This window comes from Nicotiana tomentosiformis, chromosome 11 (assembly GCF_000390325.3).
Source record: "Nicotiana tomentosiformis chromosome 11, ASM39032v3, whole genome shotgun sequence".
Classification (NCBI taxonomy): Eukaryota; Viridiplantae; Streptophyta; class Magnoliopsida; order Solanales; family Solanaceae; genus Nicotiana; species Nicotiana tomentosiformis.
Genome location: NC_090822.1, coordinates 108053044 through 108065774, shown reverse-complemented (window position 1 = coordinate 108065774; position 12731 = coordinate 108053044). Strand labels below are relative to the sequence as shown.

The 12731-nt window shown below is 38.0% G+C and overlaps 1 protein-coding gene across 1 annotated transcript; it reads right to left on the bottom strand.

Annotated features, from left to right (window-relative positions):
• Positions 1–354: 354 nt before the first annotated feature.
• Positions 355–895, bottom strand: LOC104103337 (uncharacterized). Its single transcript, XM_009611237.1, has 2 exons — positions 674–895; positions 355–576 (listed from the first exon to the last, which is right to left on the bottom strand). Exons 1-2 carry the CDS (start codon positions 893–895, stop codon positions 355–357), a joined length of 444 nt encoding a protein of 147 aa, XP_009609532.1.
• Between the last annotated feature and the right edge of the window lie 11836 nt (positions 896–12731).

The window sequence follows — 12731 nt, the reverse complement described above, 5'->3', positions numbered from 1 at the left end:
GGATGCACAAATTGAATTTGACTAACTCATGAAAATATCTTCTCTCTTCGTCTAAATCTTCTCTCTACTTTTTCTAGCTACTGATTGTGTTGGTTTATGGATTGCATGGAAAAACTTTGAGACCTCCATTGTTGATCACTTAATAGATTAATTGTGCTTAGTTAACAAAATATCATAGCAATTTATAAGCCCTACCAATCGTTTGTATTGATCCTCAGTGAGACAGTGACCTTGTAGTTGACTAGTGTTGCCAGCATCATCATCTACACTTGCAATGTTAGCATAAGTCCTGGTTCCACCAAATTGAGGCTTCCATTTGCTTTTAAAATCGGCTAGATATCCGATTATTTTGTATTAATTCTCCTTCAAATGGCCTTTGTATCCACAGTGTTCAAAAATAAACCCAGTCTTCTTAGGTTGGGTCTCTGTTGGTGTTATCACACCTAACGCCCTCTGACTTTCTTCTTGAGTTACAATTGTGTATGACTCTTTCACAGACGCAACTGGCCTTCTTAGTAAGACATTGCTTCTCACATTACTGTAACTCTCGTTTAGTCCCATGAGAAATTGGAGTTTCTAAATATATCAATGATTCATAATCACAAGAGGATTTAGGTGTTAACATATCTAATTCACTCCACAGATCTATCGTTTTTGAATAGTATGTGATTACAGAATCAGTACCTTCCTTCAATGTGGCTATTTCTGTCCATAGGTGATAGATCATTGTCAAGATGCATCTATCGAATTTCTCCTTGAAGTCACTCCACAATTTCTTCGCATTTGAATAAAATACAATATTCGGCATCAGTTCATTTGCAATAGTACTTCCAATCCACGACAACACAATTGTGCTGCATTTCTCACATTGCTCTGCCAATTCTCCCTTGTACATGCTCTTTACATAACTTCCATCCACAAATCCAAGTTAACTCTTACCTCTAAAAGCTAGTTTCATTGCCCTACTCCAAAAGACATAATTTTCTGGCCAAGTGAGTTTTATCGGAATCAAAATTAGTCCTGGAGCATCTGATGCTTGTAGAAAAAGTGAATGATTATGCTCGAGCAATGTCACCTCATTTCCTGCCATAATTGAGAAAACATTAGGGCTACGTTTGATTTTGATCTGTCAAAATTTTGTCACAGTACACGTGTCACGACCCAAATCCCATAATAGGCCATGATGGCACCCAACTACGCTTCTAGGAAAGCCAACGCGTGAACCTCCACTTAAGTATCCATTTTAAATTTTTAAAATCAGGAATTTTATTTAATAAATAGAATAAAATCTAGCACTCATAGAAACTTATGCTTTTCTTTACCAAATTTTCGGATATAAATAAATCGTAAAAGTAAAGTGATAATAAGTTCATCACACCGATGAGCCTAAATGTGTTCAAACAAAGACGACAACACCACATATCAAACAAGAATTCCACCAAGTCCGAAAATATCCAATCTTGCTACTTCATCAATCGAAGTCCGAACATTCATAGTCTGATTGCCTCTCCTCCATTGGAATTAAATGCCGAATCTCTAAACTAAGAACCAAGATATACTCCCCTTGGGACATTTACTGATGTGACACATAAATAAGCACCCTACCATTCACACGAGCACTACGTTATAACAACGGATGAACATCACAATACACTATGCATAGCCTCGAAACCATAGGCAACTCTAACACTTGGCTGAAACGACGGAACACCCCTCCACAAGGCGATGATAATAGTCTTCCCGAATACGCGAGGAAAAACACCCTACACCATATATGCAATACCACTACAACTCCTCGATGCCCAATTGATAACATGCACTCAACATCGTATAAGAATAAGTAGGAAGGAAATGAATGCATAAGCTTCAATGAAATCAAACCGCATGACAAGGAATAAAGAAGGGAAGTTCTCCTAACAGCCTTGTAGCCTTTCGAAGATAAGTACAAATGCCTCTGTACCGATCCGTAAAACTCTACCAGACTTGCTCATAACTCGTGGGACCTAAGTGAACCTAGCGCTCTGATACCAAACTGTCACGACCCAAATCCCATAATAGGCCGTGATGGCGCCCAACTATGCTGCTAGGCAAGCCAATGCGTGAACCTCCACTTAACTATCCATTTTAAATTTTTAAAATCAGGAATTTCATTTAATAAATAGAATAAAATCTAGCACTCATAGAAACCTCTCCTTTTCTTTACCAAATTTTCGAATATAAATAAATCATAAAGTGAAGTGATAATAATAACGTGAAATAAAATAATGAACATCCACTGGGAACCCCTAAAACCCGATGTCACATGAGCATGAGCATCTACTAGAACAATACCACAGTTCCATAACATCTGTCTGGAATATAAAGTAGACAAGATATAATAATTGAATAAGATGGAGACTCTGTGTGTTGTGAGTCGTAGAGTAGAATGTAGCTCACTATAAAGTCCCCTCAGCAGTTGTGCCAATTGGCCAAGATGACCACCTAACATAAATGCCTCAATACATGCACATTCAGTGCAGAAGTGTACGTGAGTACGTAAATCAACACCTACCCAGTAAGTATCTAGCCTTACCCCGAAGAGGTAGTGAGGAGAGGTCGACATTGACACTTACTAGTGGTCCAATAAATTAAATATAATAAGGTAGATAAGTATGAAAACACGGTAAGTAAACAGTGAGAACATATATAGCCAAATAATCGTTCTACAACTGAACAGTAAACACAAAGTCCTGTAGAAAAGTATGAAATATGGTAAGTAAACAGTGAGAACAGATATAGCCAAATAATCATTCTACAACTGAACAGTAAACACAAAGTCCTCAATAATTAGATTCCTCCTCAAATGGAATACGTAATGGTCAACACCAAATCAACGGTCACATCTCAAGTCAGGAAACTCATGAGTACGCGGACTCCTTATCAAGCATTTCACGCGATTCTATCGAGACGAGCGGCCTGATCCCATAAGAGTATTTTATAGAACTGCTAAGGCGAATGGTCCAATCACAAAAGAGTATAATACAAAATCCTACCGAGGCGAACGGCCCGATCCCATAAGAATATGTTACTCTGCCGAGGCGAACAGCCCGATCCCATAATATTATACTTAAGAATATACTACTCTGCCGAGGCGAATGGCCCGATCCCATAAGAAAATATTACTCTGCCGAGGTGAACGGCCCGATCCCATAAGAGTATTGCTGAGGCATTCAGTCCGATCCCATTAGAATATAAAACTATGACAGGTCACTAACCCCACTCATGAATATACGTGTGAGTTATAAAATTCAAGAAAGATTAGCTAACGAATACGCACAACGTGAAAGAAATCCGTAAAGGAAAGTACACTCACGACTAATCAAGTAGCTCGTCAAGTATCTAAAATGGCAAGTCTGATACTCTACGCGAGTCTAGTCACATGCTAAATGTAAATTAAAGCATTTAAACAGGCAAGAATAACTCAAATTGTATAATTAAAGCATGGCAGGAGTCTAAGTCTACCCGAACATAATCAAGAATTCTAGCATACGCACGGACACTCGTCACCTCATACGTGCGTAGCTTCCACAACATGTAGCACATAATAAATATAACACCTACGGGAAATATTCTCCCTCACAAGGTTACACAGGAGACGTACCTCGCTCCAAAATCTGATAACCGGCTCCAACACCTCTCTAACTCCTCAAACCGATGCCAAAAGATCCGAAACTAATCAAATAACATGCAAACCAATCAAAATATACTCCAACACTCATAATTTAACAATTTATAACAATTCTCAACTCCGCTCGAAAAGTCAGCAGAGTCAACCCCTAGGTCCACGTGCCAAATTCCAAAAATTATTGAAAATAAATATTACCCATAACCTATATAGTCTATATCCAGAAACTCATCCAATTTCGTCCATAAATTGACGCACAAATCAAGGATTTAACATTTCTCAATTTTGGGGCTTAAAATCCCAATTTCTACAATCCAAACACGGATAAAAATATTAACCAACGGAAATAATCATGGAGAAAATCAAAATAAAGGTTATATATTTACCCCCCCTTGTTGGGACGAGAACAACGCCATAAAAATCACCTCAAACAGAGCTCTGGAACTCAAGATATGCTCAGAATACTAAAATGCTCGGTCTGCCCATTTAAAACACTGCCTAGGTGATTTTTGTTCATTGCCTTCGCATGACACCTTCGCGTTCCCGAAGAGTAATTTTTTGCGTTGATCGGTCAACCGAGAAACCCTTCTTCGCATTCACGAAACCTCTCTCGTGTTCGCGAAGAACAAAAGTTCGCACCAGAAACCATCAATTTTTCCCGACACGGAAATGGGTATAACTCTCTCATACGACCTCAAAATTCGACGATTCTTATTGTTATGGTTCCATAATTAAGATATGGATCTAATGGTTCAATCTAATCACAAGTCAAAGGTCGTTTTATCAATATAGTACATGTTATTCCCAAAGAAACGATGTTGAAACATCAAATAAGAGCGCGACACAACCCAAACACGTCTGAAACACACCCGAGGCCCCCGGGACCCCACCCAACCATACCAACGCATCCTAAAAAATGATACAAACTTAGTCAAAGACTCAAATAACATCAAACAACATAAAAATTATGAATCAACGATAAAATTATTCTCCCAACTTTCAAGCATTCAAACTTCGATGAATGTGTCTGAACTATATCTAGACATTCTAGAATGACGCCAAACTTTTACGTATAAGTCACAAATCATAATACGAGCCTATTCCAAGGATCAGAACATCAAACTGGCATCTATAACACCAAATTCCTCTTCAAACAAAACTTAGGAAATTCTAAAAACCATCAAAATGCCAATTTTTCACAATAAGCGTCGAAATGCTCCCGGGCCACCCGATACTTAACCCGAACATACGCCCAAGTCTGAAATCATCATACGAACCTATTGGAACCTTGAAATCCGGATTCTGAGGTCGTTAACTCAAAAGTCAAACCTTGGTCAACTCTTCCAACTTAAAGCTTTTGAATTGAGAATTTTCCTTCCGAATCAATTCTGAACTTCCCGAAATTCAATTCCGACTACGCGTATAAGTCATAAAACATGAAGTGAAGCTACTCAAGGTTTCAAACCACCGAATGACATACTAGAGCTCAAAACGGCCGGTTGGGTTGTTACATTCTCCCCCTCTTTAATATACATTCGTACTCGAATGTGCCAAGAACCATTCCAGAGTTGCCCAAAATCACTGTTTAACACCTTATGCACCTACCCGTGCCGCCAAAACACATATGCGTACATTAGCTTAAGCCAAACTCAAGATCCTTCCTACTACCTTAGCCCACAAGCCTTAGAACCAAATTCCAACATCCAGAATTTTCTACCAGGTCTGATTCTAACATACGCAATGCCGTATCAATCTCAACACACTATACCAAAACATGATCATGCACTCATGATGAATTCACACAATGCATCGCATAATTCGTATGCTCATAATAACATCCTCCAACCACAATAGCTGCAAATTCAAGAACTCGATGCCCGTAATATACCTCATAACACATATAAGCCCTATTCCAACCCTTGCAATACTGCAATGATGAAAGAGATGTGTAGAAACTCATACCCACCTGCAAAATCAATAGTTCATGGAGTCTCGCTGCTTGGCGAGAAGCATTACCTAACTGATTAGTGACATTTTCCCTCTAATATACATTATATAAATCTGATTGCACTAATTCTAGGTCTAACAACCTCGTCCCACCTAGTACAAGATGCTCGGGAAATAAGCCACCTCAAACACCATCTAAAATCTCATACGACACCATCAATGTGCCAACAAGCCACAACTCGAATATGACCAATAAGGAATAACAAACCTGAATACAATACTATTTGGCCTGTGTAATGAACAAAAACAACCAAACCAATGCTATGAACCTATCTTAGAGATGAAAAACAAAACACACAAAATAAGTATAAAGATCTGTACTCAACATCTCACTATTGCAGCGTGCAACCCAATCTACACATCATACCCGAGGCGGCATGCCACGCGATCCGCACATAACAATCAATAAGGAAATACCCATCGAGCCAAAATGCTCATACCCACAAAATGCCCGAATATCGACCACAAGCACACCAAATGCATAAACACAACCCTAGGGAGAAAGATAGTGCCATGCACTACAAAATGTCAAGCACGACTAAGGTGCAATATACTCGAGAGCCATCTCTCTCACATAACACCACAAGCTACACGGGATCTCAACACATGTGTGAATAATCAAGCCGTCTCATGACACACATAGCATAAAGAGTAGCACCTGAAATAGGCGAAGGTAGGAATATCATCCACCATGCCTGAAGACCCATCTATAATCAATGCTATGCCGAATAAGCATATCTAATTTGGTATAAAATATACATTCACATTAGGCCTACTAACGGACCCTAATCCGATTCTGATTATCCCATACTGAGCCAATAACCTTTCAAGGATCCACAATGACCCTATTTATGACACATACGAGCAGTCGTCAAATCCGGAACAAACTCACACAGTCCACAACTAAAGGAATAGGGCGCCTCTCAGGAATAAATTAACTCTCCTATTAGCGACAGTACCATAATCTCCATACCTGATTCCAATCTCTAACACTCAAATGACTAGTGTGTCACACTTATACGATCTTCCCATGGGATATACTCCCACAACCTTCCGCACTAGGTAGTAAAATCTGAACATCAATAGCCATCGACCATGCCACTTCTATAGTGCTAGCCAAGCATCCGTATTTCAATACCCAACACCTCTTCCACAAACAAACCATCCTCAGGTTGCCCGAAAATAGTGCCAGCATACTCCGAACATCTTAAATCCTCCCCCTCTCCTCCGAGCTCATGACATCCTTATCAAAACCGATCTGCAACCTCGATCCTCAACTTCCAATTTCCATGCCGCTACATGAGGGTATAAAAATTCTATCATAAACCCTGAACCATTAGTAGGATTAACACTTTATCAACTTAGAACCTTTCACTTAACTTATTTCAGAAGAACCACCATCCACAACCAACTTCCCATAACCATAGAAAATGCAAACCTCAAATTGTGGTCTAAACCGGCATAACTCTTCCGGGATCCATTTAGACATTACCAAGACATCAAAATCAAACACCTCCAAATCAATCAAATCACAGTGGTTGTCAAGCCCGCACGTACAGCCACGAATCACCTGTATAGCCTTATCACACCGAAGGAACTGATTATCTCCCCAACCATGTTGATTTAAACCATGACTAACTAACTCAACCTCTTCCAATTTGCTCTTTACTTGCCATAGAAATAATAGCTCTATACAAACACGCAATGGACCTCCAACAACACTCATTCCGAGTGACCCAAATCAATAGACCACGTTGTCTCAATGCCCATAAGTCATTTCATACCTTCCTCATGCAGTCTATAGTAACTCCAACTGATACACCTACGCTGATTAGATCTTTTGCGAATTTGAAGTTGTTTCTCCTATTTTTTTCTAACACTGCACCGCAGACCCGTTGATAACATAGAAACTCCAAGTACCCTTCACAATCTACTACCTAACCCAATCCTCAGTAACATAACAAACCTGAAAATCCTTAAGCACCGCACCTAAAATATCAAATCCACTAGAACCATTATTAAGAGTCAGCCACTCTCACCTGGTCCCGAATATAAAAAAACTCTAGTGCTCTGTTAGCACATGATTACTCCCAAAGAAGTAACCGGATGAATGTATTTCCTTGTACATTACATCCATAAAATCCCCTGCTCAAATTACCCCTGATGTTTTCTTCCCTTAGTAATAACTAATCCACCAACATACTGATAACCCGAAACTACAAAGGCACATTACCACTGTTGCTCCCAAACACACACGTAAGTATATGTGGTCGACAAGTAATATAGGATTGTAAGTCCAGATATCGTACCCACAGGGACTTATGATTAACTATTTACTAAATTAAAATAAGACAATTAATCTATTCAACCAATTTTCTAAAGTATGAATACTTAATTAAAATTAATCTATAGTAACAAATTAAGAGATTAAAGAAAATAACGACAAGCTTAAAAACGAATTCAATGTGGGTGAATATTCTAGAGCTATGGGTTAGCTAACAATCCCGTTGAGTTTTTCACTTAAATCGTCTAATTAATTTATCTGGTTTATTTATTGACAGGGTTAATATTGCTCGTAGCCTTCTCCCGAAGTACAACTCGCCTATTCAAGCTAATCTAATGCCTATATTCCTATGGAATTAGAATTAACAAGAACGCATTAATAATTTTTGTATAGTAACCAAGCAAGGAAATTAGGTATATTCATATCCTAACCGCAATCCCCCTCCCCCCCCGATGCTCGAGTTCAAGATCTTGCTCTACTCAATCTTATATGCAATCTAGAATTTTCTCTCCCGAGTTCAATCCTAGATTCGTAGATAGTATTCAATAGGTGATATATATATATATATATACACACACATTGTTTGAGCCTAAGCAACTAATTTTGTTTAAATAACAGAACACATAAAATCTGTCCTTTCCAAGCCTTATTATGAATGAATTGGTAATTTCACTAGAACAGTGTAATGTAGTACCCCTCACGTTTGGCTCGTGATTTTTTGCTTGTAATAATCATCAAGCAATCAAATAATTAAGCGCAAGATTGAATAAATAAACCAATATGATAAACTAATAAGAACAATTCAAGCTTCAAACTACAACGTTCATGTAGCACCCAAAACTCTAGAACTAATAAACTATGAGATTAAAGGAAAAGAAGAGAAGAAAAACTAGTTAGAAGCCTCCTCCAAGCGTGATGTTCTTGCCTCCGGTCGCAAAACTCCCCGGTCGCCAAAAACTCCCCCTCCAAGTGGCATTTTTAGGTCCATTTATATGTGTAGGGAAAGACCTAAACATGTAGGCCAAGTCCTAGTCAAACCCGAAAATGAATTAAGTCTTCAAAACTCGGATTGGACCTGGTCCCAGGCCTGGCGTCTCCAGCCTAACGCCAGCTTCAGCCTGGCCTTTGCCTTGCAACGCCAGCCTAAAGCCAGCTTCAAACCTGGCGTCGCCAGGTTCTCTTATTCACTGCTCCCGCGCACGCTTTTGACTTGTAGTTCTCCTTTTTCTTCTACTTTCATCTCCAATTCACCTACACATAAAATGGACCCTATTACACGCAAATAAGGTGTACTTTATCATTAAAGCGTATAAAAATGCAAGACGAATAATGTGCTAAACTATGAATTATAGCCACACATCAATACCCCACACTTGAATATTGCTCGTCCTCAAGCAATCAAACTACACTTATAGACACAACCTATTAAGCAATTCCCTTAACTCATTATACCAAGAATCTTGAAAATAGACTAAGCATAAGGGTGTAACATCTTCACCTCAAGATTTTACTCACAAGTACCATGCATTATTTCACAATTCACTTACTTACTCTAACATAGAGGTCAATGACATTACCTTTCCTTCATTAATCAAGTGCCCTCACACAATAAAAGAGAGTAGTTCCACACACAATAAAATTTTAAGAACAATTAGGAACTCAAGTTAGAAAGAATTCACTCACTCTCAGAAATAACATTCATATGCTACAAAAGATGCACCATAGGCTTGCCCGTAGTGTAATACTCGACTAATCGAGCTCATTCAATCTAAGATCAAGTAGGACTTTCATTGGTTGTAATGTAGGTTGTGGGTCAGGTAGGATACATTTGGATATAAGAGTGACTACACCTTCCTAAGCACTTTAATACATACACTTTAACATGTAACCCCACACTTATGTCAAACTATAACTCCACCTTCACATCCATGTATATTAACTCCATACTTCTTTAAGCATAATTACATCAAGAGTTACCACTATCAAGGAATATTTTTCACAACAATACAACTTTTTTTTTCTTTTCTTTCTTTTTCAATTCAAGTGGATTTTCTTATTTTATTTTTTTCAAAACAGTGCACCTTTCTCCTTATTTTATTAGTTCCACTCAAAAGCCAAACCAACCACCCCACACTTTAACTTTTACAAAGTTCATAATAATTCAAGTGCTCATGAGAGGTGAAAAGGTTCAAATAGATGGTTAATTCAAACAAATGGGTAAGGCTTGTAATGTGGTTGCCAAAGAAACAAGATTACAGGCTCAAAGGGGTTAACTACAATACATAACAATAAGGCGGGTAAATTATATAACTGGTTCAACAAAGAAATGCCTATATCACTTCTAAGACAGAACAAAACTACTATTTCGCTTTGCAAACACACGGGGCAAGTTCTAGACATCAAATGCAATGCACAGAATTACACACAAACCTCACACATACATGGCACATAACTCACTCAGGATTGGACTCATCAAGACATTCTAGTCAAAGCAGTTAAGCAAAGTTAAGATCATACGATTTAAGCTACTTATACAAGAGTCAAAAACTGAGCCTAAGCGTCACAACCAAAGTACTCACTATTCTCAGGGCATAACAAAGTCAAGAGATATTGCTGCAATTTAATTCATCTAACAGTGGCTCCTACTCCTAAAAAAATGAAACTAACTACACGTGATTCAAATAAAACCATTGGAAAAGAACCGCGCCACAAAGAAAAACCAAGGGGGAATTATTACACTACCTAACAAAAGAAAATCTTTTCAATTTTTTTTCTTTCAACTTAAATACCTCAAGAAACATGTCGAATGAGATCCATCGTCGGGAGAAGTCAAATTTTCCTACTTTTTTCGTTTTTTTTTCTTCTTTTTTTTCGATTTTTCAATTTTTTTTAATTTTATTTTTAAATCTATTACTAATTATCTAGATAATTCTCCCACCCCACACTTAAAAGAGTGCAGTGTCTCCAATGCATAAATAATCAAAACAATAACGAGGGTGGACAAGAAACTCCCTGAAAGACCAAAGGCCGAAGCAATAGCAGCTCACGGGTACTCAGACTTCCCCAGGTACGGTCCTTTGTGTGGCACCCCACACTTAGTTCTCACCATCTAACTCGCTCTTACACTCTTCCAATGGAATTGTCTCTTATGTTTATCATCCTACAAAACAAAAACAAATACTATAACAATAATAAGAAAGAAAAGAAACAGAAATAAACGAAAGCAATAAAGATGGGTTGCCTCCCAACAAGCGCTTGTTTAACGTTACGGCACGGCGCCACCACTTTCACCACTTTTCCTTCCACTTTAAGGATATGAATTGCGCCCCCAATTTTGCATCAATTTTTCTATCACATTCCTGGGGAGGTGGTGTAAAAATAAAGGAACCAAGCAATAGGTATCGCATCTTGCACTTCTTAGCCTTTAAGTGAGGGATGTCATTTTGTCTCCTTGGTATGACAAATTTCAGGATATAAGCACTTTGTTCCTCATCTATTGACTCCTCCATATGCTCAATTGGATCAATTCCCATGTCACCAACCAAACACAATGTTGAAAAGTGTTTAGAATGAGGTCCAATACGCTCCAACTCCAAAATTGCATTATTTTTGACATCCACTATTTTGCACTCTTCGTCAACCTTGACATCATTAATAATATTTTGGTCGAATAGTTGGAATTCCTCTTTCTGCTCCACATGCTGGCCAGTATCCACAAAAATTGATTGTAGGGCATCAGACACCTCAACCTTTTTATTAAATTGAGCCTGCATGTCATGGATATCTAAGCCAAATTGGTCTATCTCTTGCCTAAGCTCAGTTCTTTCGTCTATCAGCTGTTCTTCCATATTTGAAAAACCATTACGTAGAACCCCATGAAATTTTACCAGTTGAGCTTGTTCTTCTAGCCAAGATTGGCTCACGATATCTGCTTTTTCAAAGTAATCTTCTTGTGGGAACTCGCTTTCTTCGTCGAGTTGAGGTTCTTCTTGGAAATTGGCCATTAATTCGTCCATTCTAGCCTGGAGTCTTTTGATTGCTAAGGCATCAAGAACTTGTTTCTCGGTTACTTGGTTTATCATGTCCATAATAGCCTTTTGATTTTCATCTTGTTGCTCGGCTACTTGCCTCATTATGTCCATAATACGAGCATCATGTTCCATATCCTCCACTTCATTGCTCCTATCAAACTCATAAACATTATTAGAAATATTATATTAAGAGCTCTGATACGGATAATAAGAATTAGGACAACCATCCCAATGGCCACCTTGACAACCACACATATTACAAATATTATACACATAAGATTGACATGCACAATTTTGCCACAAGTGTGGTCCTCCACAATATGGACCAGGATGACCATAATAAGAATAACCAGTATTCGACCAATTATCATTCCAAGATGTCATGTCAACAAAGATAATAAAATATTAAATTATGATAAAAATAAAAAAAAATAAAAACTTGAATAGACAAAAAGTAAAAATCCAATCTAGTAGAATAGTTAATTTCTAAGTCCCCGTCAACGGCGCCAAAAACTTGTTGCTCCCAAACGCACGCGCAAGTATACGTGGTCGACAAGTAATATAGGATTGTAAGTCCAGATATCGTACCCACAGGGACTTGTGATTAACTATTTACTAAATTAAAATAAGATAATTAATCTATTCAAGCGATTTTCTAAAGTATGAATACTTAACTAAAATTAATCTATAGTAACAAATTAAGAGATTAAAGAAAATAACGACAAGCTTAAAGACGAATTCAATG

What these genes read in the sequence shown, in the direction of transcription:
- LOC104103337 (XM_009611237.1), bottom strand. Translation starts at nt 895, where the DNA reads ATGTACAAGGGAGAATTGGCAGAGCAATGTGAGAAATGCAGCACAATT. An exon ending in TGAAGGAAGGTACTGATTCT is followed by an intron (nt 577 to 673) that starts GTAATCACATAC and finishes TGATATATTTAG; the next exon opens with AAACTCCAATTTCTCATGGG.